The sequence below is a fragment of the Crocuta crocuta genome, unplaced genomic scaffold (genome assembly GCF_008692635.1).
Source record: "Crocuta crocuta isolate KB4526 unplaced genomic scaffold, BGI_CrCroc_1.0 scaffold464, whole genome shotgun sequence".
Taxonomy (NCBI): Eukaryota; Metazoa; Chordata; class Mammalia; order Carnivora; family Hyaenidae; genus Crocuta; species Crocuta crocuta.
The window spans coordinates 83,836-106,480 of record NW_027528805.1 but is presented as its reverse complement, the minus strand read 5'-3'; the positions used below and the strand labels follow the sequence as shown (position 1 = coordinate 106,480).

Genomic DNA, 22,645 nt, shown 5'->3' with positions numbered 1-22,645 from the left:
ATGTGAAATCTTAACCCCCAAAGACAACAGTATTAAGAAGTGGTGCTTTGCTCTCCACAATAGCTCAAACATGGAAAGAGCCTAAGTGTCCATCAACAGGTGAATGGATCAAGAAGATGTGGTTTATCTATACCATGGAATACTACATGGCAATGAGAAACAATGAAATCTGGCCATGTGTAGCAACATGGATGGACCTTGAGGGTGTTATGCTGAGCGAAATAAGTCAGGCAGAGAAGGACAAATATCATATGTTTGCACGTATAGGAGGATTAGGAGGAACTTAACTGAGGAACAAGGGGGAGAAGAAGGGCGGAAATGGTGGGGGAAAGGGAGAGAGGCAAACCATGAGAGACTCTTGAATGCTGACAAAAACTGAGGACTGATGGATGTGGGGGGGAGGGGGGAGGGGCATGGAGGAGGGCACTTTGGGGATGAGCACTGAGTGTTATGTGGAAACCAATTTGACAATAAACTATTAAAAAAAAAAAAGAAGTGATGCTTTGGGGGAATGTTTAGATCAGAGTCTGCATCAATGGAATTAGTTCCTTTGTTACAAGAAAGTTCCCTTGCCCCTTCCACCATGTGAAAATACAAGACTATGCAATACTAAAAAGGGCTCTAACCTAACTACGCTCGTGCTTTGATCTTGGACTTCCAGATTCCAGAACAGTGAGCAATACATTTCTGCCATTTTTAAGTCACCCAGTCTGTGCTGTTTCATTGCAGCCCAAATAGACTAAAAGAGCAAGAGACATGTCTTATTAAGTAAGGTTGAAAACAAAAATGACAGGGGCGCCTGGGTGGCTTAGTCGGTTAAGTGTCCGACTTTCGCTTAGGTCATGATCTCGCGGTTTGTGGGTTCGAGCCCCGCGTCGGGCTCTGTGCTGACTGCCAGCTCAGAGCCTGGAGCCTGTTTCAGTCTGTGACTCCCTCTCTCTCTGACCCTCCCCTGCTCACGCTGTCTCTCTCTCTCCTAGAAATAAATAAAACATTAAAAAAAATTAAAAAAAAAAAAGAAAAAAATGACAAAGATCTTGGTCAATATAAATGAAAAGAAAGTAAAGTTAACAATCTTGATATCAGATATTGTAATTCAGGCCAAAAATTAATAAATGAGCAAAAGAAAAACACTGCATAGTGAGTACTAAAGACTAAAACTTGCCAAGCTGTTTAATGGCAATGCTTTTCATAAAGCAGAAAATACCGGAGATATAGGATAAAATATACAAGAAATGTAAATTCAAAATATATTGATATATCACTTTGCAATTATGGAATTTGCCAAAATCCAAAAGTTTGACAACCTTGCCAAAGCTGTTGGCAAACTGGAAGGAAACAGGCCCTCTGATATATTGCCGATGGTAATACAAAATGATGTAACTAGAGAGAAATTTGGCAAGTTAGCAATGACTGACTCAGCAATACTACTTTTAAGAATCTATCCCAAAAAACACTGGTTAAAATATGCCAAAAACTTCTTACTATGGCTTTATTTGAAATATTTGTAGCAACCCAGATACTTAGGCTGTAAGAATAAACTATGTTGCATCTATTAAGTAGAATACGGTGCAGCCACAAGAAAGAAGTGACAGCAGTGCCTGAGAGACTCAGTTGGTAAAGGATCTGACTCTTGATTTCAGCTCAGGTCATGATCTCCAGGTTTGTGGGTTGCCCTGCATTGGGCTCTGCTCTGACACTGTGGGAGCCTGCTTGGGAATCTCTGTGTCTTTCTTTTACTGCTCTCTGTCTCTCATTCTCTCTCTCTCAAAAATAAATAAAAATTAGAAAAAGAAAAGAGAAACGAAAAAAGAAGTAAAAATGATTTAAAACATTTATTCATAATAAGTAAGTTTTATGAATTTAATATTATGACAAAAATGAAATTGTGGATGGTTTGGCAGTTCTCAGGTGATTTTATTTAGAAAATACCTCTAAATATCCAAGTTTAGCCTCCTTGCATTTACAATGTTTTCTGCAGATTCTTGTAGATAGAAAGAAGTGTAACTGCGCATTCTTTAAACTAAAATCAAATTTTTCTTCAATTCAATGATATATTAAATTCAAAATATTGGTTCAGTTGATTTATCAGAAATTGGTTTTGCCTTCTGGAGATCCAAGAAAGCCACTTAAGTACGTGAGGAAAGGCCTCCTCACTCTCTCTTTTTGTATAATAGTGACTTTTCTTATGACTGGAGCTGTGCAACATAAATTGAAAATCTCTAACTCATTGAGCAGAGGAGATAATTAGACCACTTGAATGGACTCTTTCACTGAATTATGAGGTACTGGAAGGATGAAAAATATAGAATTAATTGTTATAGTTTCAATGTAAGTATGCCAACTGCTAGTGCCAAACAGATTTGAGTTTTAATACTGACTTCTATTTAGTAACTGAATGATCTTGAATTGTATAACTTGGCTCAATTTCCTCTCATGGAACATGAGTATAGTATGCCTTCTACAAAGAGGAGCTATAGGCATGAAACAGATAATATCTGTAAAGAGTTTAGAATATGACTAGACTACAGTTAGAATTCAAACATGGTTGATATGGTACTATTTTCTTTCATTCACTACAATTTCTTAAACTTAGAATAAAATAACTCATTCCATATCTGCACATTGCTAGTAATTTTAGCTTTCTTGTCTTGTCTTATTTGTGATTGACAGAAGCCTATTTTCCTACTTCTTTTACAATCTATGAACCCTGACCCCACAATCTATATCCACATATAGAAAGTAAATACCTCTCAAAAGAGCCCTTTAAATACTGTATCCCTTTATATGTCTTCACTCTTCAGGTGAAAAGTCCTTAATAGGGATTTTATTAATTCCTTCATAGGTGCTCAGGTGAGTGATATCTCACACAAAAAGAGACGAGTGGCATAAACTTATTTTAAAAAGGAAATTCAAAGATTTGATTTATGAATATTTTGCAGAGAGGCGCCTGAATGTCCCTGTTGGTTAGACCATCCAATTCTTGATTTTGACTCAGGTCATGATCCCATGATTTGTGGGTTCGAGCCTGGTGTCAGGTTCCTGGCACCTCAGAGCCTGCTTGGGATTCCCTCTCTCTCCCTCTCTCTCTGCACCTCTCCTGCTTGCACGGACACACTCTAAATAAATAAATAAATAAATAAATAAATAAATAAATAAACTTAAAAAAAGAGAATATTTTGCAGATGTTAAAGTGTCCCATAATTTAGAAAATGATACATAACAGAAGCTAAGGATTACTATTTTAGAGTAGTCCTATGTTACAATATGAATGTTAAAACAGATTCTAATATAAGTTCAAGCAATCAAAGATGTACATAGAGAAAGGGTGGCCCATAATCATCATCATGAGTAACAGCAGTTTCTATTCATTATCTACTGGAGATTTAAAAAAAATATATTTTCTTTGTTTTCCATAGAGTCTACATTTCCTTGTAGGGTACAAGTAAATGTGTTTTCCTCCTTCTATCCTGAGAATAAATATATATCATAGAGAACATACAAAATCAAAGAAAAAATATTATAATTCTTAATACACGTTTATCACTAGTTTTACAGTTGGTTCTTTGTTGTTATTAATCTGAAGGAAATATGATATAATGTTAGAAAGAAAAATGTGAGTTATGGAATCAGGTAAATCCTGACAGCCCATAGGCCCCTAACTTGCTGGCTGTGGGTCTTTGATAAAGTTGTACATGTTCTTAGCCTTCCCATCTCAGGCAATAGCCTACTCTACCTGTTTGAAAAGGCTAAGCAATATAATTTCTCCACAGATGCTGACAGAACACATCTAAGGTGTACGATAAATGTTGGTTTCCTCTCTTTTCCTTTTTTTATTAGGTCCTAACTGCAAATGAGAAGGTTTTAAATTTTTATAAGTTAGTATTTCATAGATATTGAATTTCACCACAGGAACCTGAACTTAGTCAAAATTGGTTTCTAGTGGATCTTATAATCAAGATATATGGGATTATTAAAGATAGTGTTTGGTTATTCTTTCTAACAACTGGATAAAGGGAATCCATTCATAAACTGCACATAGTTCTTGTCTACAGTTGAACATTAATCCATGTATGCAGAAGCTCTCCCTGCAGGGAGGCATGTGAGGCAGTTTAAATTACCCTCATTGTTCTTCATGAATACCTTGTTTTAAATCCTTAGTTGCAACAAACAACTGTGTGATGTAACCTGAGTAGTTTATGCTAAATATTAAGTGTTATAAATGATGGATTGTTTAATATCTAAGACATTTTAATAAAGCTACTCAATCTATATTGGAAATAAGCCTATTTTTTTCCTCTAAGAGATTTGGTCTTTTTAAGTTATATATTACTACCATGTTTTGGTGATGTTTATGGTCTTCATATTCTTTGAAACTTTCACGGTCAATCTTAAAAAAGAAGAATACATTCTGAACTTTAATTGTAACTCTTTCTCAAGTATTTGATTATAAAAGTTCAACGCTATTCTAGATAAATAACATAATATTCAGATTTGAAGACTGAGATATTATTCAATCAACCAAAATTTATGTTCAGATGTCATTTTTATTCATATTTTTCAAGCCAGCTGTAGCTCATAAGCATGACATGAGTACCAAAGGGCATCCACACACTTTGTAAAAACTAAACGTGATTCTGAAAATGATTCAACATTCTGAGTTCGTTACAAAGTGAAAGGATTAATGACTGTGGATATAAAAAGATGTGATTATTTCACACAGAAATCATGCAGCTGCGTCTTTTACAACTAAAATACTGTGGTCATTTATGGGCATCAAAAGCACATATTGAAAGATACTTTCAGGGAGAATGCAAAACAGAAGACAATAAAACAATAACAAAAAACAATCATGACCTTAATGTTATCCTATGATTGGTTCATAGGAAGTGATTAGGTACACTTGATATGCTGTGGACCTCACAATAATGTACTCTTCTGTCATGATTTTCAAATCATCTATGTTAAATCCATTAAAAAATGAAATTTCAAAAAGACTTTTGCACTATTATATTTTCCTTGGATTTTCTCCATTTGCATTCTCATATATACAGTTATTGAGGATAAAGGTAATGCTCTCAAAAAGTCAGAACAAGTCAGAAAACAATGGATAATAGAATGAGTAAAACAATCTTAAGGATAAGTCAATAATGATGATGTAGTAGATTGCATTATCTTTGCAATTATTTTCTGCACTAGCATGGATGCAAACACAGATACATAGATTCACGGTCCATTGTGAAGGAAAACTGTAAACAGTTCTTGAGTGATTCCCTTTAACCTGGTATCAGAAAGGATAACACTGGTCCGTGGAATACATGAGAGAGGTCATGATCTAGTACAAGATTTGAGAAGCACTGCAAAGTTACACAAACTCTTTAGCTTGTTGTCTCTGTCAGGAAGACAGCATGTTCCAAAGAGAACTTTCTTCTACTTGATTCTTGGACTAAGGAGACAACCAGAACAGGAGGATCCACAATCAAAGCACATTAGGGGGGTATGGCGATAATAGTTAAAATCCACTGAGGTTTGTTCGCTTTGTGTTTTATTTCTTTACAACGGTGACAATAACTCTTATAGGTTAGTTGTATTTTATGTTACCATTGTTCCATCTTTGGGTTAGTCTCCCAATGTATAATGTATAACATTCTGCTTAGACAAACACACAGGCACACAGACAGACAGACAGACAGACACACACACACACACACACACAGAACTGTACATTTATGGCAGATATCTTCCTGGTCATTCAATTTCCTTACACTGGACGATATGATTGTGAATGTCTGCTATTTGGGTAGAAATCTTTATCCTAGGAATAAGCAATGCAGACATAGCTTAATGTAATTGTAGTTTTTACTTTTGATGTATCATTTTAACTGAAAAACATTCTCCTACTTTTTGGCAATGAGAGATTACATTATTCCTTGTGCTAAAATTTTATAATATTTTGGGGATATTACATTTCTTTTGAAATTATATTTCAGTTTTTACAGCATATTTTTCTCTGACTACAGATGAACATCCTTTCTTAGCTTAACATATTAAAAGGTAAGCATCCTGATGATATCTATCTTTCCACTAATGTAGTGTTGTAGAAAAACACAGTGTTTCAGAAACAAACAGGCAAAAAAAAATCAATCTGAGAAAACTAGGCTTCTGACAAGAAGCAGAGCCAAATATATAAAAGCAGTAAAAACAGACATGTTGGCTTAACACCAATTGGCATCTGTAAGATTCCTTTCTTGTGGAAAGGAAATAACTGGTCTTATAGAGCTTCGACAAAGAAACATAATGTGTTTTACAAAACACTCCAAATGAAAGCAACTGACTTCATGATTATTAACAGTTATCCTCCAAAACATCTGAAACATTTCTAAACAAAACTGCCCAGATATCATAATATTCTCTGTGGAACAATGACATGAAAGAAGAGGAACTGGAAATAAATAGTTCGCATGTCAGATGAAACTGAATCTATCCTGAGTGAAGTGCAATTAAGTCACTTCTATTTTGGAGTTGTTTACAAACTGTGTTATAATGAACATTTTTGTTATGTATAGTTATAGACTCTTGTTATTATTTTGGTAAGATTAATTTTCAGAAGTGAGATTTCTGGAAGAGTTAAGAACACTCTAAATTTATATAGATACTCTAAACAGTGCTGTTCAAACTTAATGTGCATATAAATCACCCAGAGATCTTGTTAACATATAGATTCTGATTCATTAATCTGAGAAGGAATCTGAGATTCTGCAGTTCAAACAAGCTTCAAGGCGATGCTGGTGCTGTTGGACCATGAACCACACTCGAGTAATAAGGCTTTAAACCACAGTAACCTTATTACCAACTTAAATGTCTGTATCTATCAGTCATCTGTGTGGTCCTTTAAGGAAGTTCTTGGGTCATTGTTCTAGATAACTCGGTACATGTTTGTCAAACAGTGTATAGATGATTTATCTACCTTACCAAAGCACTATAAAGAGAAAAAAAAACATACAATCAATTTATAAAATTTCTAAAACTTAACATTTATCTTTGGACTTAGTTGCCAGGAAGGTCATTATTAAAATCAATTGAGGAGCACCTGGGTGGCTCAGTCTGTTGAGCTCCCAACTTTGGCTCAGGTCATGATCTCATGGTTCTCAAGTTCGAGCCCCGCATTGGGCTCTGTGCTGACAGCTTGGAGCCTGGAGTCTGCTTCAGATTCTGTGTTTCCCTCTCTCTCTGCCCCCAACACCTCACTTAAGCTCTGTGTGTGTGTCTCTCTGTCTTTCTTAAAAATAAATAAACATCTTACAGACACATAAAGGAGACTCAGACCAATGGAACAGAATAGAGAACCGAGAAATGGACCCACAAACATATGCCCAAATAATCTTTGACAAAGCAGGAAAGAATATCCAATGGAATAAAGAGGGTCTCTTCAACAAGTGGTGCTAGAAAACTGGACAGCGTCATGTAGAAAAATGAACCTGGACCACTTTCTTACACCATACACAAAAATAAGCTCAAAATGGGTGAAAGACCTAAATGTAAGACAGGAAGACATCAAAATCCTTCTTCTGCACAGCAAAGTTTCTGCATAGTGAAGGAAACAATCAGCAAAACTAAAAGGCAACTGATGGAATGGGAAAAGATATTTGCAAATGACATATCAGATAAAGGGTTAGTATCCAAAATCTATAAAGATCTTATCAAACTCAACACCCCAAAAACCCAAAAAATCCAGTGAAGAAATGGGCAAAAAACATGAATAGACACTTCGCACCCCAATGTTTGCATCAGCACCATCAACAATAGCCAAAGTTCGTCCATGGAAAATAGATAAGGAAGATGTGGTGTGTGTGTGTGTGTGTGTGTGTGTGCGCACACACACAGGTATGTGTATGCAATGGAGTATTACTTGGCAATCAAAAAGAATGAGATCTTGTCATTTACAACTACATGGATGGAACTAGAGGATATTATGATAAGTGAAATTAGTCAGTCAGAAAGACGAATATCATATGACTTCACTCATATGAAGTCTTTAAGATATAAAACAGATTAACAGAAGGGAAGGGAACCAAGGATGGTATGGAAACAAGGAGGGGGACAAAACATAAAAGACTCTTAAATATAGAGAACAAACAGAGAGTTCCAGGAGGGTTTGTGGGAGGTGGGAATAAATTTGTCAGAGAGATAAACAAACCAACAAATATTTTTAACAAACTTTAAAAAATCAACTGACATAAAATTGCACAAATGCAATTTTACTCCCATTTTCTTTTGTGTTATATTTATGATTATTTACTAAATGGTTTTACATTTCAGTAGATAACTATATTATAAGCCATTAAAATTTAATTAACAATATTACTTTAATTGTCATTTCTTAAAACATTTTCTTTACCAGAGAAATATTAGAGATATAGGGTGAAAAAAAGAGATGAGAGACTGATTGAGACAGAGACGAATGGATATAACTAATCTTTTTTAAAAAAATTTTTTAATGTTTATTTTATTTTTGTGTGAGAGAGAGACAGACCATGAACAGGGGAGGGGAAGAGAGAGAGGGAGACACAGAATCCAAAACAGGCTCCAGGCTCTGAGCTGTCACAGAGCCCGATACAGGGCTCAAACTCACAAAATGTGAGGTCATGACCTGAGCCAAAGTCGGCACTCAACTGAGCCACCCAGGGACCCCACGTGTATACTAATCTTAAGTAGCCTGAGTATGTATTTAGTTCTAAAAACCAGTATGGCAGGGGTTTCTTCATTTTTTCTTCCTTTTCAATACCATTAGTTTAATAATTCCCTGATATATAAGCTTCAGAAAAGATTGCTTTTCCATTCAATTTTTTGTTCCTCAAAGCTGACTATGCATTCTAATAGAGGAAATAGTTCCACGCATTTTCAGTGAGTATTTCTTTTTACTTAAGAAACAAATTGCACATATTTTAGCAGCTTTGCTTCTTTAATTATGTTACAGTTAAACTAAAATAAAAGAATCCATATTTCCTAAGATGGGGCCAAATAAAAATGAGAAATACAGCTACTAATCAATTTTGAAAGAAGGTTGAATATGATATAGAAATAAAACTATCTGTGGACACTTTATACAGAATGTAATTTGCATAGAGAAGAGTGAGAATTGACCATTTCTGAAATTAAACAAGGATATTTGGAATCTTATACTCATGGGGATGAAAGGCAATTTTTAAAAATTGAATTGCTGTTCTTCCTATAGTGTATCTTACTGTCTGACTCTCTGCTCTCTTCTTTTTGAAAGAGATACACATACAAACAATAAATGTAACACTTTTCAAGCTAAAGCTTTGCAACCCTAGCAATTTATACAGTAAGTGGTTATTAAGGTAGTATTCTTTATTATAAATAACTATGGCAGTAAGTTAATGTTACTGTGAACATTCAATCATGTATTTTTCCATTCAATTAATGAAGAAAATATTTTCTTTATATAAACAAAATTAAATATCTGATAAAATGTTTCATTTGAGCAATGAGGTAATGGCAAGATATGTTCTCATAAGAAGCATTTGCAGGAAAAAAATTAATAAAATCCACACAAACTTAAAAAAAAGGTAACTGTTTCCACTAAGATTTAATTATGGCTTTTAAAATTTTGTACATTCAAAGCCACTGGTCAAGCAGGACTTGTTTTTATGTTGCTGAGAGTGAAAAATGTTTTCCAAAGTTGCAAATGAACAAAACTTAATAGTTTATCTAGTTGCTCCTAGAATGAATTTTAGTTTGATTTTTTAAAATACCTCTATCTTGGGGCGCCCGGGTGGCTTAGTCAGTTGAGCATCCAACTTCGGCTCAGGTCATGATCTCACAGTTAGTGGGTTCAAGCCCCATGTCAGGCTCTGTGCTGACAGCTAGCTCAGAGCCTGGAGCCTGTCTTCAGATTCTGTATCTCCCTCTCTCTCTGACCCTCCCCTGCTCATGCTGTCTCTATCTCACTCTCAAAAATAAATAAAACACTAAAAAAATAAAAAAAAATATCTCTATCAAGAGTACTTTTTCCTGAACTCCTCTTCATGGGAAGGTATTTTGCCCAAGCAATCTTCATTGTCCCTGCATTCTTGATTCCACCCACAGAAGTGCAGCCAGTGAATTAACAGATAGGCTGGGGTAGGAAAGTGACGTGTGTGAGTAACCCCACCTCTTCCTCTTTCTCTTCAGGTTGCGCTTGTAAGTAGAGAACACAAGTTTCATTCTCCTCTTCAGTGTTTCAGGCTTTAGAGAGCCTGGGTTGATTGGGAGCCACACAGATGCTCCTGTGACTACAGGTGACTCAGGGATATAACCTTGACTCTTATGCAAGTCTGTGTAATGCTGGAGCTGGGGATCAGGCCCCATTTAAAATTACTATAGGGGCACTAGGGTGTCTCGGTTGGTTGAGTGTCAGACTCTTAATTTTTCACTCATGATTCATGGGATCAAGTCCCACTTGGGGCTCTGCGCTGACAGTGCAGAAGCTGCTTGGGACTCTCTCTCTCCCTCTCTCTCTGCCCCTCCCCCATTAGTGCACTTGTGCTCTTTCACTTTCTCTCTCTCAAATAAATAAACATTTAAAAAATAAAATTACTGTAAACATTTTGATACAACATTTTATAAAATTTTACATGAATTTTGGGTCTCCGTCTTCCTTAGTCTTTTATCTTTTTCATTTGGTGCAGAACCTAGGTTTGTTGCTTCATAGTGGGCACCCTCCCTCTCCTCTGTCAACCCAAAGTTTTAAGATTTTTTTCTTTTTTTACTATTCTCATTTTTTGTTGTTCTATATTCAGTACACAGATACACTTTTATTTCAGTGTTTGTCGTATATTGTATTATAATGAAATATATTATAAAAACAGTCATGAAATATATTCCATAGCTAGAAATCAATATATCCCAGTAGTGCAATCTTTTTCAAGATTGATTCTTCAAATTGAGTAGCTTATTTTAGATATTTAAACAGTGATGGAGTTTAGGTATCATTATCCAAATAGGAGCAAGCGGAATTACTCTATTGACAAATAGTCTGGAAGGTATAAGATGAAATAAACGTGGAAAATGATATATATTGAGGAAGGTTTTTTATAATTTATTTTTCCCTATAGGGAGATAATTCAATCACTGGCTTTATCTATCATAAAATATCCCATTAAAGGCTTCAAATATGCTATCCAAAGTTTTATGTCTAAGTCAATAATGTGATGTACTAAATAACTCAGGGAAAAAAAGACATTTTTCATTTATTTCTTTTTCATCACTTTAATACTGGTAGTGAGTATTTTACACTCAACTTATTTTTAAAAATGTTTAAATTTAGTTGAATTCTAGTTACTTAAGAAGCAAAAAATAACTCCCCTTTCATTTAAAATGTTTGCTTATATGGGGCGCCTGGGTGATTTAGTCGGTTAGGCTTCCGACTTTCGCTTAGGTCATGATCTCGCGGTTCGTGGGTTCGAGCCCCACGTCGGGCTCTGTGCTGACTGCGAGCTCGAGCCTGGAGCCTGTTTCAGTCTGTGACTCCCTCTCTCTCTGACCCTCCCCTGCTCACGCTGTCTCCCTCTCTCCTAGAAATAAAAAAAAAAGTTTGCTTATATAAATGCCATCTTCAGTGTGCTATTACTATGGTTGTTACTTAGTCAAGAGAGAGAATTCGTTACAGTTAAACACCACCACAAATCTCATTTTTTTAATGGAATCAAACAATTTCATGTACAACTAGGTAACACATATAAAACTAAAATATACTTAAAGCAACAACAACAAAAAAACTGTAATTACAACAGCAATGTTTTAAAAATCATCTGAAATTAACCTGTTGTACTTGTTAATTGTAAATAGTTTGTATCCTTAAGCTACATAAATAATTTCATGCAGTTTTGCTAAATTGTTAACATCACCCAGCAAAGATTCCTGAAAGAAAACATAAGTAACATTTATAGAAAAAAGAAAATTCCAATAGAAAATACCAGGAACACTAAATCCAAGGAATAGTCAGAGGTTAGAAGGCTAGTGTGCATGGCAATTCTATATCTTCCCTTCCCCCACCCCACCCCACACCACCCTGCCTTTAAGAAAATGCTTGGATAAGACTTTTAAATCACTTAAGTAAAGCAATTTTAAGAGAGCATATTACCATTATTGAATAATCAACCTGAAGAAAAGATTTAATCCGAAGGATTTTTGGACCATGTTCTTAAAAACTAACAAAAACATGCACAATAAAAATGAATCTGAAAGCCAAAATGTGGCATTCACAATACGAAAACAATTAAAACAATTAAAAAGCCACCATAATTTATGTCTCTGCCTTTCTCCTCTCACTTGCTTCATTTCTTATTTGAGAATATATTTTATATTCTGAAATTCTTCTGGGTACTCCACATTGTTGACACAAATGTAATGAAGCCTGATATGATTACAACACCACTGAGCTTTTTTTAAAAAGTTAGACTGGGTGTCTGGGTGGCTCAGTTGGTTAAGCGTCTGACTCTTGATCACAGGACAGGTCATAATCTCATATTTTGTGAGATAAAGCCCCCCACAGAGATCTGCATATCCAGTACAGAACATGCTTGGCATTCTCTCTCTACCCCTTTCTCTCTATCCCTTCCATGCTCATGCTCTTTCTTTCTCTCTAATAATTGACCTTACTAATGCAATAGTTGCAGCTTTTGCAGAATGATTTTTTTTATAATTATTGGGATATTTTATAATTTTTTTCTATCCACACTAGTGTAATAAAAGTGACATGAATTCATTGCATGTTTACATTATACCATACATTGTGCCAACAGAATTTTACTACATGGACATTAAAATTCCCATGACCCTATCACACAAATATTACTCTCCTACTTTCTCCTAAAAACAACTTAAAAATCAGAGAAGTTACTTAGCATTTTTAACAATTTCACAATTTGTTTTTTAAAAACATGGGATGGCCAATTTTCAACACCTGCTTTGTCTGATCTCTTCATCTTACTATTTTACTATTATTCATTTATAGAGGACAGAGATAATGTGTTTTCATGGTTTGCCTTTCCTGTGTCTCTGAGCCATCTACATCTTCCACCTTTAATTCCTTAGAGTCACATGACAGACTTCCATTTCCTCAGTGTGCCCTGGAATCTCCTTTTCCAACTTCTCCATGTCTTGCTCACCTGCTCTTGCTTACTTCCCGAATCTATCCAATTTAACTCAGTTTAATTGATTGTTTTCGTTCCTTGTGTTTGCTTTTCATTCATCCTTCTTCTTGAATTAGATCTCAGTAATTCTCTGTGTGTATCATACATTTGACCTCTATTTAGTGAACTTGAAAACCTCAGCCTCTAAGCAAAGTGTAGTCTCACTTATTAATTTAACAAATATTTCATGAGTACAATGGGGTGAGGGGCCAAGACGGTAGAGCAGCATGGAAATTCATTCCTGAAATGCAGCTAGATCAGCACCAAACCATTTTGCACACCAAGAAAATTGATCTGAGCACTAACACACCAATCTGCATAACTTGAGGCACAGAACTCAGCAGTCATGTGGCACTGAGAGGTGAACTTGGTAAGAGAAGCTGTGGGGGGATGGGGAGCGGTTTTTGTTGGTGTAGACAGGACAGAGATGGGGGGAGGGGGAGAGTACAGGAAAAGTACTCCTCCCAAAAGCACCTGGAGCGAAAGAGTAGAAACACCCACAGGAACTGAACAAGAAAAGGAGAGAGCAGAAAAGAGAAGGTTTGGTTGCCATTAGAACTCTATAAACAGAGAGCACAGAGTCAGAAAATCCGCAGCTCAATACCTGGCAGTGCTGTGATGGGAAGAGCGAATCCCCAGGAGCAGACAGCAAGGTCTGAGGGTTCCTCAGACCACCTGAGGAGAGGCTGTTCCCCAGCTGAGAAGATGTTTGGTAGAGACTTTGCAGCTTACCCTCATGAAAAGGCTTCAGTGGACGTCAGTTTGTAGCCATGTTTGCTGGTGTTGGAACAAAGATACTAGGGTAGGGAGAAGCCTGGCACCAGATGTGTGTTGTGATTTGCCATAGTCCATGAACCACTGTTGCTACAAGGTTGCATGAAAATTTCCTGGGGCAGTGGGCCTCTGCAGCCGTGCAGTCACATGAGTGTTCCTAGAAGCAGCCAACACCAGGCCCTCTCCAGAACATTGGAGTAGGTTCAAGCCACAGGACCCTCAGAATTGAAGGATTTGGAAACACAGCCCCTGATATAAATATTTGCGAGGGAGGTGCCACTTGGCAGGCTGAAGGCTCCCAGACAATGGAGAAGCAAGTAGTGGATGGGAGCTGGAGAAAAAAGAGGGGTACTGGAATGCCAGTTGATGACAGCACAGAGTTCTGATGCTAGAGACTGGGAAGATGGTTGACTCCATTTTTACCTCCTCTGCACATGCGTATATGTGCATAAGTGTGCCACACCAATACACCTCAGTAAGCTAAGCAGCGACACCTAGTGGAGTATGGAGCCTTTACATCAAGCCCCATCCACCTCAACCAAATATGCCCTAGAGGACAATCACAAGTCTCTCCCTCTGCTTAGTGTATGGACTATAAAGTGCCTCATAGTTTGATTTCTAGCAGAAACTACATGTAATTTTGTTCAAATTTCCTTCTGTGTGATGGTCAATCTATTCATTTCTTTTTTTTATTATTATTCTTGTACATAAAAAGAATTATTTTTATTTTATGTTTTTATAAAAAAGTATTTTCTTTTTCTACTATGTTTTTAATTTTTTTGTAAATGTTTTAGTGTATTTTATTTTCTTCATTTTATTCTATTTTATGTATTTTTTAAAATCCTTAAGCATTTCCCTAATTTTTCCACTTTTTCTTTTATTTTATTTCCCTCTTCTCTATTCTATCAAGCTTCTTCAACAACCAGAATAAAACGCATCTTGAGTATAGCTTCCTTTATCTGATTTTTTCATGTGTTGTTTTAATTTTTTTAATTTAATTTTTAATTTCATTAATTTTTTTCTCCAAATGCTGAAATGAAGGAATTCACTCCAAAAGAAAAAAACAGGAAGAAATGACATTCAGAGACACAATCAACACAGATGTAAGCAACATGTCTAAACCAGAATTTAGTCACAATAATAAGAATACTAGCTGGGATTGATAAAAGCATAGAATCCCTTTCTGTGGAGATAAAAGAAGTAAAATCTAGTCAGGATGAAATTTAAAGTGCAATAACTGAGATGCAATATTATAGGCCTGCCACAGCGGCAAGGATGGATGAAGCAGAGCAGTAAATCAGTGATCTAGAAGACAAACATATGGAGAATGATGAAGCAGGAAATAAAGAGGGAAACTTAGGCAGAAGGGCAAGACATAAGAATTGGAGAAACTCAGTGACTCATTAAAAAGGAACAACCTTTGAATCATGGGGATCTTAGAAGATGAAGAGAGAGAAGAAGGGGGAGAACATTTATGTGAGCAAATCATAGTGGAAAACTTTCCACTGGGGAAAAACACAGACATCAAAATGTAGGAAGCACAGATAACTCCCATTAGATTCAACAAAAACCAATCATCAACCAGGCATATCATAGTCAAATTCACAACATACACAGACAAGGAAAGAATTTTGAAAGCAGCAGGGGAAAAAAAAAGTCCTTAACCTAAAAGAGAAGACAGATCAGGTTCAAAGCAGACCAATCCACAGAAACTTGGTAGGCCAGAAAGAATTAGCAGGATATAATCAATGTGCTGAATTGGGAAAAAAAAAAAATATGCAGCCGAGAATTCTTTATCTAACAAGGCTGTCATTCAAAATACAAGAAGAGATAAAGAGTTTACCAGACAAACAAAAACTAATGGAGGTCATACCCACTAAACCAGCCCTACAAGAAATTTTAAGGGTGACTCTTGAGGGGAGAAAAGACAAACCAAAATAAAAAAGACCAAAAGCAACAAAGACTAGAAAGGACAGGAGAGCACCATCAGAAACCCCTACTCTACGGGCAACACAATGGCAATAAGTCCCTATCTTTCAGTACCCACTCTAAATGTCAATGGACTAAATGCTCCAATCAAAAAACATAGGGAAACAAAATGGATAAGATAACTAGATCCACTTAAATGTTGTTTATAAGGGACCCATTTTAGACCTAAAATAACCTTCAGATTGAAACTAAAGGGATGGAGAATCATCTACCATGCTAATGGTTGCCAAAAGAAAGCTAGAGTAGCCATACTCATATCAGACAATCAGATTTTAAAATATAGACTCTAACAAGAGATGAAGAAAGGCATTATATCATATTTAAGGGGTCTATCCACCAAGAAGATTTAACAATTATAACCATTTATGCCCCAATGCAGAGTAACCGAAGTATATCATTCAATTAGTCACAAACATAAAGAAACTCATTGACAATAAAACCATAATGGTAGGGGACATCAATACCTCACTTACAGCAATGGACATCATTTAAAAAGAAAATCAATAAGAAAACAACGGTTTTGAGTGATACATTGGACCAGCTGGGCTTAACAGATATATTCAGAAAACTGCATCCTAAATTAGTAAAATACACATTCTCCTCAAGTACACATGGAACATTCTCCAGAATAGATCACATACTGGGACACAAATCAACCTTCATCAAGTACAAAAAGATTGAGATCATATCGTGCATATTTTCAGACTACCACATTATGGAACTCAAAATCAACCATAAGGAAAAAAAACTGGAAAGACAACAAACAATTGAATACTAAAGAAAATCCTACTAGATAATGACTGGTTTAACCAAGAAGTTAAAGAGGAAAGTAAAAAAGTACATGAAAGCCAACGAAAATGATAACCCCACAGTCCAAGACCTCTGAGATGCAGCAAAGTCTGTCATAAGAGGAAAGTATATAGTAATCCAAGCCTCCCAAAAGAAGGAAGAAAGGTCTCAGATACATAAGCTTATCTTTATACCTTAAAGACATGGAAGAAGAACAGCAAATAAAACCCAAAACCATCAGAAGACAGGAAATATTAAAGATTAGAGGAGATATCAATGTTATAAAAAAAACAGTAGAAAAGATCAATGAAACCAGAAGTTGGTTCCTTGAAAGAATTAACAAAATTGGTAAACCCCCTAGCCAGTTTTAACACCCCAAAAGAGTAGGACCCAAATACATAAAATCAAGAATGAAATAGCAGAGATCACAGCCAACACTACATAAATACAAACAAAAATAAGAGACTTATATGAGCAAATATATGCCTATAAATTGGGGAATCTGGAAGATATAGACAGATTCCTAGAAACATATAAACTACCAAAACTGAAACAGGAAGAAATAGAAAATTTGAACAGACCCATACCACTAAAGAAATTGAATTAGTAATCAAAAACCTCCCAGGGGCACCTGGGTGTTTCAGTCGGTTAAGCTTCTAACTTCAGCTTACAGTCTGTGAGTTCAAGCCCCACATTAAGCTCTGTGCTGACAGCTCAGCACCTGGAGACGACTTCAGATTCTGTCTCTCTGTCTGTCTCCTGCTCGTGCTCTGTCTCTCTCTGCCTCTAAAAATGAATAAACATTAAAAAAATAAAAACCTCCCAAAAAGCAAGAGTCCAGGTCCGGATGGCTTTCCAGGGGAATTCTATCAAACAGTTAAAGAGGAGTTAACACCTATTCTTTTGAAGCCGTTCCAAAAATCGGAAATGGAAGGAAAACTTCCAAACTTATTCTATGAGCCAGCATTATCTCGATTCCAAAGCCAGACAAAGACCCCACTAAAAAGGAGAACAAAAGACCAAGTTCCCTGATGAACATGGATGCAAAAGTTCTCAACCAGATGCTAGCCAATCGATTCCAACATGCACTAAAAGAATTAGTCACCACCATCAAGTGAATTTTATACCTGGGATGCAAGGCTGGTTCAATATCTGCAAATCAATCAATGTGATACATCACATTACTAAAAGAAAGGATAAGAACCACATGATCCTTTCAATAGATGAACAGAAAGCATTATAAAAAATACAGCATTCTTTCTTGATAAAACCCCTCAAGAAAGTAAGGATAGAAGGATCATACCTCATGATCATAAAAACCATGTAGTAGAGATCCACCACTAATATCATCCACAATGGGGAAAAACTGAGAGCTTTCCCACTATGGTCAGTAACACGACAGGGATGTTCACTCTCATTACTGCTATTAACCGTAGTATTGGAAGTCCTAGCCTAAGCAACCAGAAAACACAGAGAAATAGAAGGCATCCAAGTCAACCACGAGGAAGTCAAATTTTCACTCTTCACAGACCACATGATATTCTATATGGAAAACCCAAATATTTTACCAAAAATCTTTTAGAACTGATCAATGAATTCAGCAAAGTAGTAGTATATAAAATCAATGCACAGAAATCGGTTGCATTTCTATACACCAATAATGAAGCAACAGAAAGAGAAATCAAGGAATCGATCCCATTTACAATTGCACCAAGCACATAAAATACTTAGGAATAAACCTAATCAAAGAGGTGACAAATCTATACATTGAAATCTACAGAAAACTTATGAAAGAAATTGCAGAAGACACAAAGAAATGTAAAAATATTCCATGTTCATGGAGTCGAAAGAAATTTATTGTTAAAGTGTCGATATTACCCAAAGCAATCTACATATTTTATGCAATCCCTATCAAAACAACACCAGCATTCTTCACAGCTAGAACAAACAATCGTAAAATTTGTATGGAACCGGAAAAGATCCTGAACAGCCGAAGCAATCCTGAAAAAGAAAATCAAAGATGGAGGCATCACAATCCCAAATGTCAGATTGTATTACAAAGCTGCAATCATCAAAACAGAATGCTACTGGCACAAAAACAGAACATATATCAATGGTACAGAATAGAGAACCCAGATGGACCCACAAACATATGGCCAACTCATCTTTGACAGAGCAGGGAAGAATATCCAGTAGAATAAAAACTGACTCTTCAGCAAATGGTGTTGAGAAAACTGGACAGTGACGTGCAGAGAATGAATCTGGACAATTTTCTTACACCATACACAAAAATAAACTCAACGTGGATGAAAGACCTAAACGGAAGATAAGAAGCCATCAAATTCCTCGAAGAGAAAACAGCGAAAACCCTTTTTGACCTCGGCCACTGCAACTTATTACTCAACACATCTCTGGAGGCAAGGGAATCAAAAGCAATAATGGACCATTGGCACCTCATCAAGATGGAAAGCTTCTGCACAGTGAAGGAAACAATCAGCAAAACTAAAACGCAACCGACAGAATGGGGGAAGATATTTGCAAATGACATATCAGATAAAAAGTTAGTATCCAAAATCTATAAAGAATTTATCAAACTCAACACCCAAAAAACAAATAATTCAATGAAGAAATGGCCAAAGATACGAACAGACACTTTTCAAAAGAAGACATCTGAATGACTAACAGATATATGAAAAAATGCTGAATTTCACTCATCATCAGGGAAGTACAAATCAAAATTTCAATGTGATACCACCTCACACCAGTCAGAATGGCTATTTGTAACAACTCAGGCAACAACTGATGTTGGTGAGGATGCAGAGAAAGGGGAAGTCTTTTACACTGCTGGTGGGAATGCAAACTGGTGCAGCCACTCTGGAAAACAGTATAGAGGCTCCTCAAAAAATAATAATAGAGCTAATCTATGACCCAGCAATCGCACTACTAGGCATTTACCCAAAGGATACAGGTGTGCTGTTCCAAATGGACACATGCACCCCCAATATTTATAGCAGCGCTATTGACAATAACCGAAGTATGAAAAGAGTCCAAGTTTTCATCAACAGATGAATGGATAAAGAAGATGTGGTATATACATCTAATGGAGTAGTACTCAGCAATCAAAAAGAAAGAAATCTTGCCATTTGCAACAATGTGGATAGAACCAGAGGGTATTATGCTAAGCAAAATTAGTCAGAGAAAGGCAAATATGATATGACTTCACTTATGTGGAATTTAAGGTACACAACAGATGAACATAGAGAAAGGGAAGCAAAAATAATATAAAAACAGGGAGGGGGACAAAACATAAGAGACTCTTAAATAGAACAAACTAAGGGGTGTTGGAGGGGTTGTGGGTGGGGGGATGGCTAAATAGGCAAGGGGCATTGAGAGATGAGAACTGGGTGTTATATGTAGCAGATGAAAAACTGGATTCTACTTCTGAAATCATTATTGTACTATATGCTAACTAACTTGGATGTAAATTAAAAAATAAAAATAAATAATAAAAAAAATTTTAACTAGAATCCAGGGGCACCTGGCTGGCTCAGTCAGTAGAGGATGTGACTCTTGGTCTCACGACCCCCATGTTGGAGGTAGAGATTACTTAAAAAATGAAAATAAAAATCAGGATACAAATAAGCAAACAAACAAAAAACCCAAAATAGTTAATGAGAACCTATTGTGTGCTTCTAACTGTGGGGGTAAATTGATGACAAATATAAGCCAGGTCCCTTTTCTCAAAAAAATACGCAGAAATGACAGATAATAAATAAGAACGCTAATAAAAAATTCACATAAAAATAAACACTATGAGGAGAGGCACCTGGGTGGCTCAGTAGGGTAAGCATCCAAGTCTTAATTTTGGCTCATGTCATGATCTCACAATTTGGTCATTTTCTGTCTGCCCCTCGTACACTTGTGCTCCTTTTCTCAAAATAATAAATAAATAAATAAATAAATAAATAAATAAATAAATAAATAAATAAATAAATAAAACATTAAACAATAAAATAAATACTATGAAGAATACAAAGGAAGATCATGAAATACTAGAGACTATCAGTGGACAACTGGGCACTCTTCCTGGGAGTATGGACAGGAAAAGCCTCTCTGGAAAGTAACATTTAAACAGAAATACTGACCAGAAACACTTGAAAGTCATTCTGACTGAAAAATGCAGCATGATGAGGAAAGCAAAAAGTTGAGGTCTGCGATAAAAGCCAGTCTCAGATCATTCATGTAGTGCATTATAAACCATAGCAAGACATTTGGATTTTAAGTGGCTAGTGATAGATTTTAAGTGACACAGGGAATGATTTGACCTGATCCAAATGTTATACAGATCTAAGTGGAGCACGGACCTAGGAGTATTCTAGGAGAAACATGATGACTCAGTCTAGGGATGTTGAGGTAGAAGTCAGAAAGGTTTGACATGGGATATATTTTGGGGAAAAAATACTGGCATGACTTACTGACAGACTGGACTGGCAGGTAAAGGAAAGAAGTGACTCATTTCCTAAGACAGGAAAAAAGAAGAATTGTGGCCTTTCATGCCACGTCCCCATTGGTGTGAATCAGTCTATCCATATTTAGTAAACTTACTGGCGAACTGACAAGGAAGCAGGAAATCACTGTTTTCATGGTTTTCCCACCCAATTATATTCAGTGATCTTCAGTATAGGAAAGAGTAACATCTATTTCTAAATAAAATGGTTGGACGTTATTTAAAGTCCTGCAAAACATGAAATATATGGAAATCTTTGATATTTTTAGGTTTTAAGAAAATCATATTTTCCCTATTATGTTACCTCCCTAAATGTCATTTATGTGCATTCAAAATGTTGAATTATACATCACTATAATAAAACATATTTAATGATGTTAAAACAACTTTTTAAAATTTTCACAAATTTATAAATTGAAGGAGTGACCTTATAAATCTTTACTTTTACATTATACATAATAATTGACATTTATTGATCAATCTTTTGATATCATATATCAACCACAATCAGAAATAGTAAAATAGTGTTAAAAATATAATTTTAAATCTTTAACACTTACTCCAGGAAATGTTTCCTGCTCTCTGTAACCAGAAGTGATGACGTCCACTTGTGACTTGACTGTTATTCATTTTTTAAGTAAAATTTGGCACATCACCTTGCATTAAAGAGTATAATAACTAAGACTATATTTAATGCATGTTATTATACTGTAGGGTGCCTTCAGGTAAGAACTAAGTAATAACCATCTGCTTCACCATTGGGAACACCATAGAAGGCATTTAGTAATAAGTCAAAAATGTATTGAACAAATTAATGAATGAATTCTGGAATTATTCAAACTGTAGCTATCTGTATTAATCAGTACATTTTTAGTTGATTTATTCAGTTTTATGCACAAGCACACATAGGCACAAATATTTTCAAAGAGTCGTACCTCCCAGAGTAGCAGACAGCAAGAAATGTGTCCCATATTTCTTGATAAGGTTTTCTGTGATTTGCTGCAAGGTAGGTCGGCGTCCCAAAAGTCTTATGTTGCGGAAGAATTCAGGAGCAAGAGGCAGAGGAGAGCCAAGGAAATTTCTCCTCTCGACTGCAAGGTTATTTACTTTCCAGCGGCCAAACTCTCTGAAAAGCAAATTTATTTTTATTCATAAATACACAATCTATCTGAATGTTTTCATTTGAAAAGTTCACTTGGTATTTTAGCTGGGGTCACCACATTACAATGAGTCTTGCCTGTAATAATATGTCATGTGCTATGAGTAGGAGAAGCAACATTTATAATTTATGTAACTAGAGTGAATATTCTGAAAACCAAATCACATAAAGCAAAAATAAGCCACTTAAAGGAAACAGCTTCCCCTGTTTTTTCCAAGGAAAGAAGTACTC

General features: G+C 35.8%; 1 protein-coding gene across 1 annotated transcript in view; it reads right to left on the bottom strand.

Moving 5' to 3' along the window:
- Positions 1 to 22,383, bottom strand: part of BRINP3 (BMP/retinoic acid inducible neural specific 3) — a gene marked incomplete at its 5' end in the record, with an annotated part of 215,162 nt that extends 192,779 nt beyond the window's left edge. Inside the window, one exon of the mRNA XM_077755789.1 lies at positions 22,191 to 22,383. Coding sequence (XP_077611915.1) covers positions 22,191 to 22,383 — 193 coding nt within the window. The remainder of the gene's footprint in view (positions 1 to 22,190) is intronic.
- Positions 22,384 to 22,645: the final 262 nt, after the last annotated feature.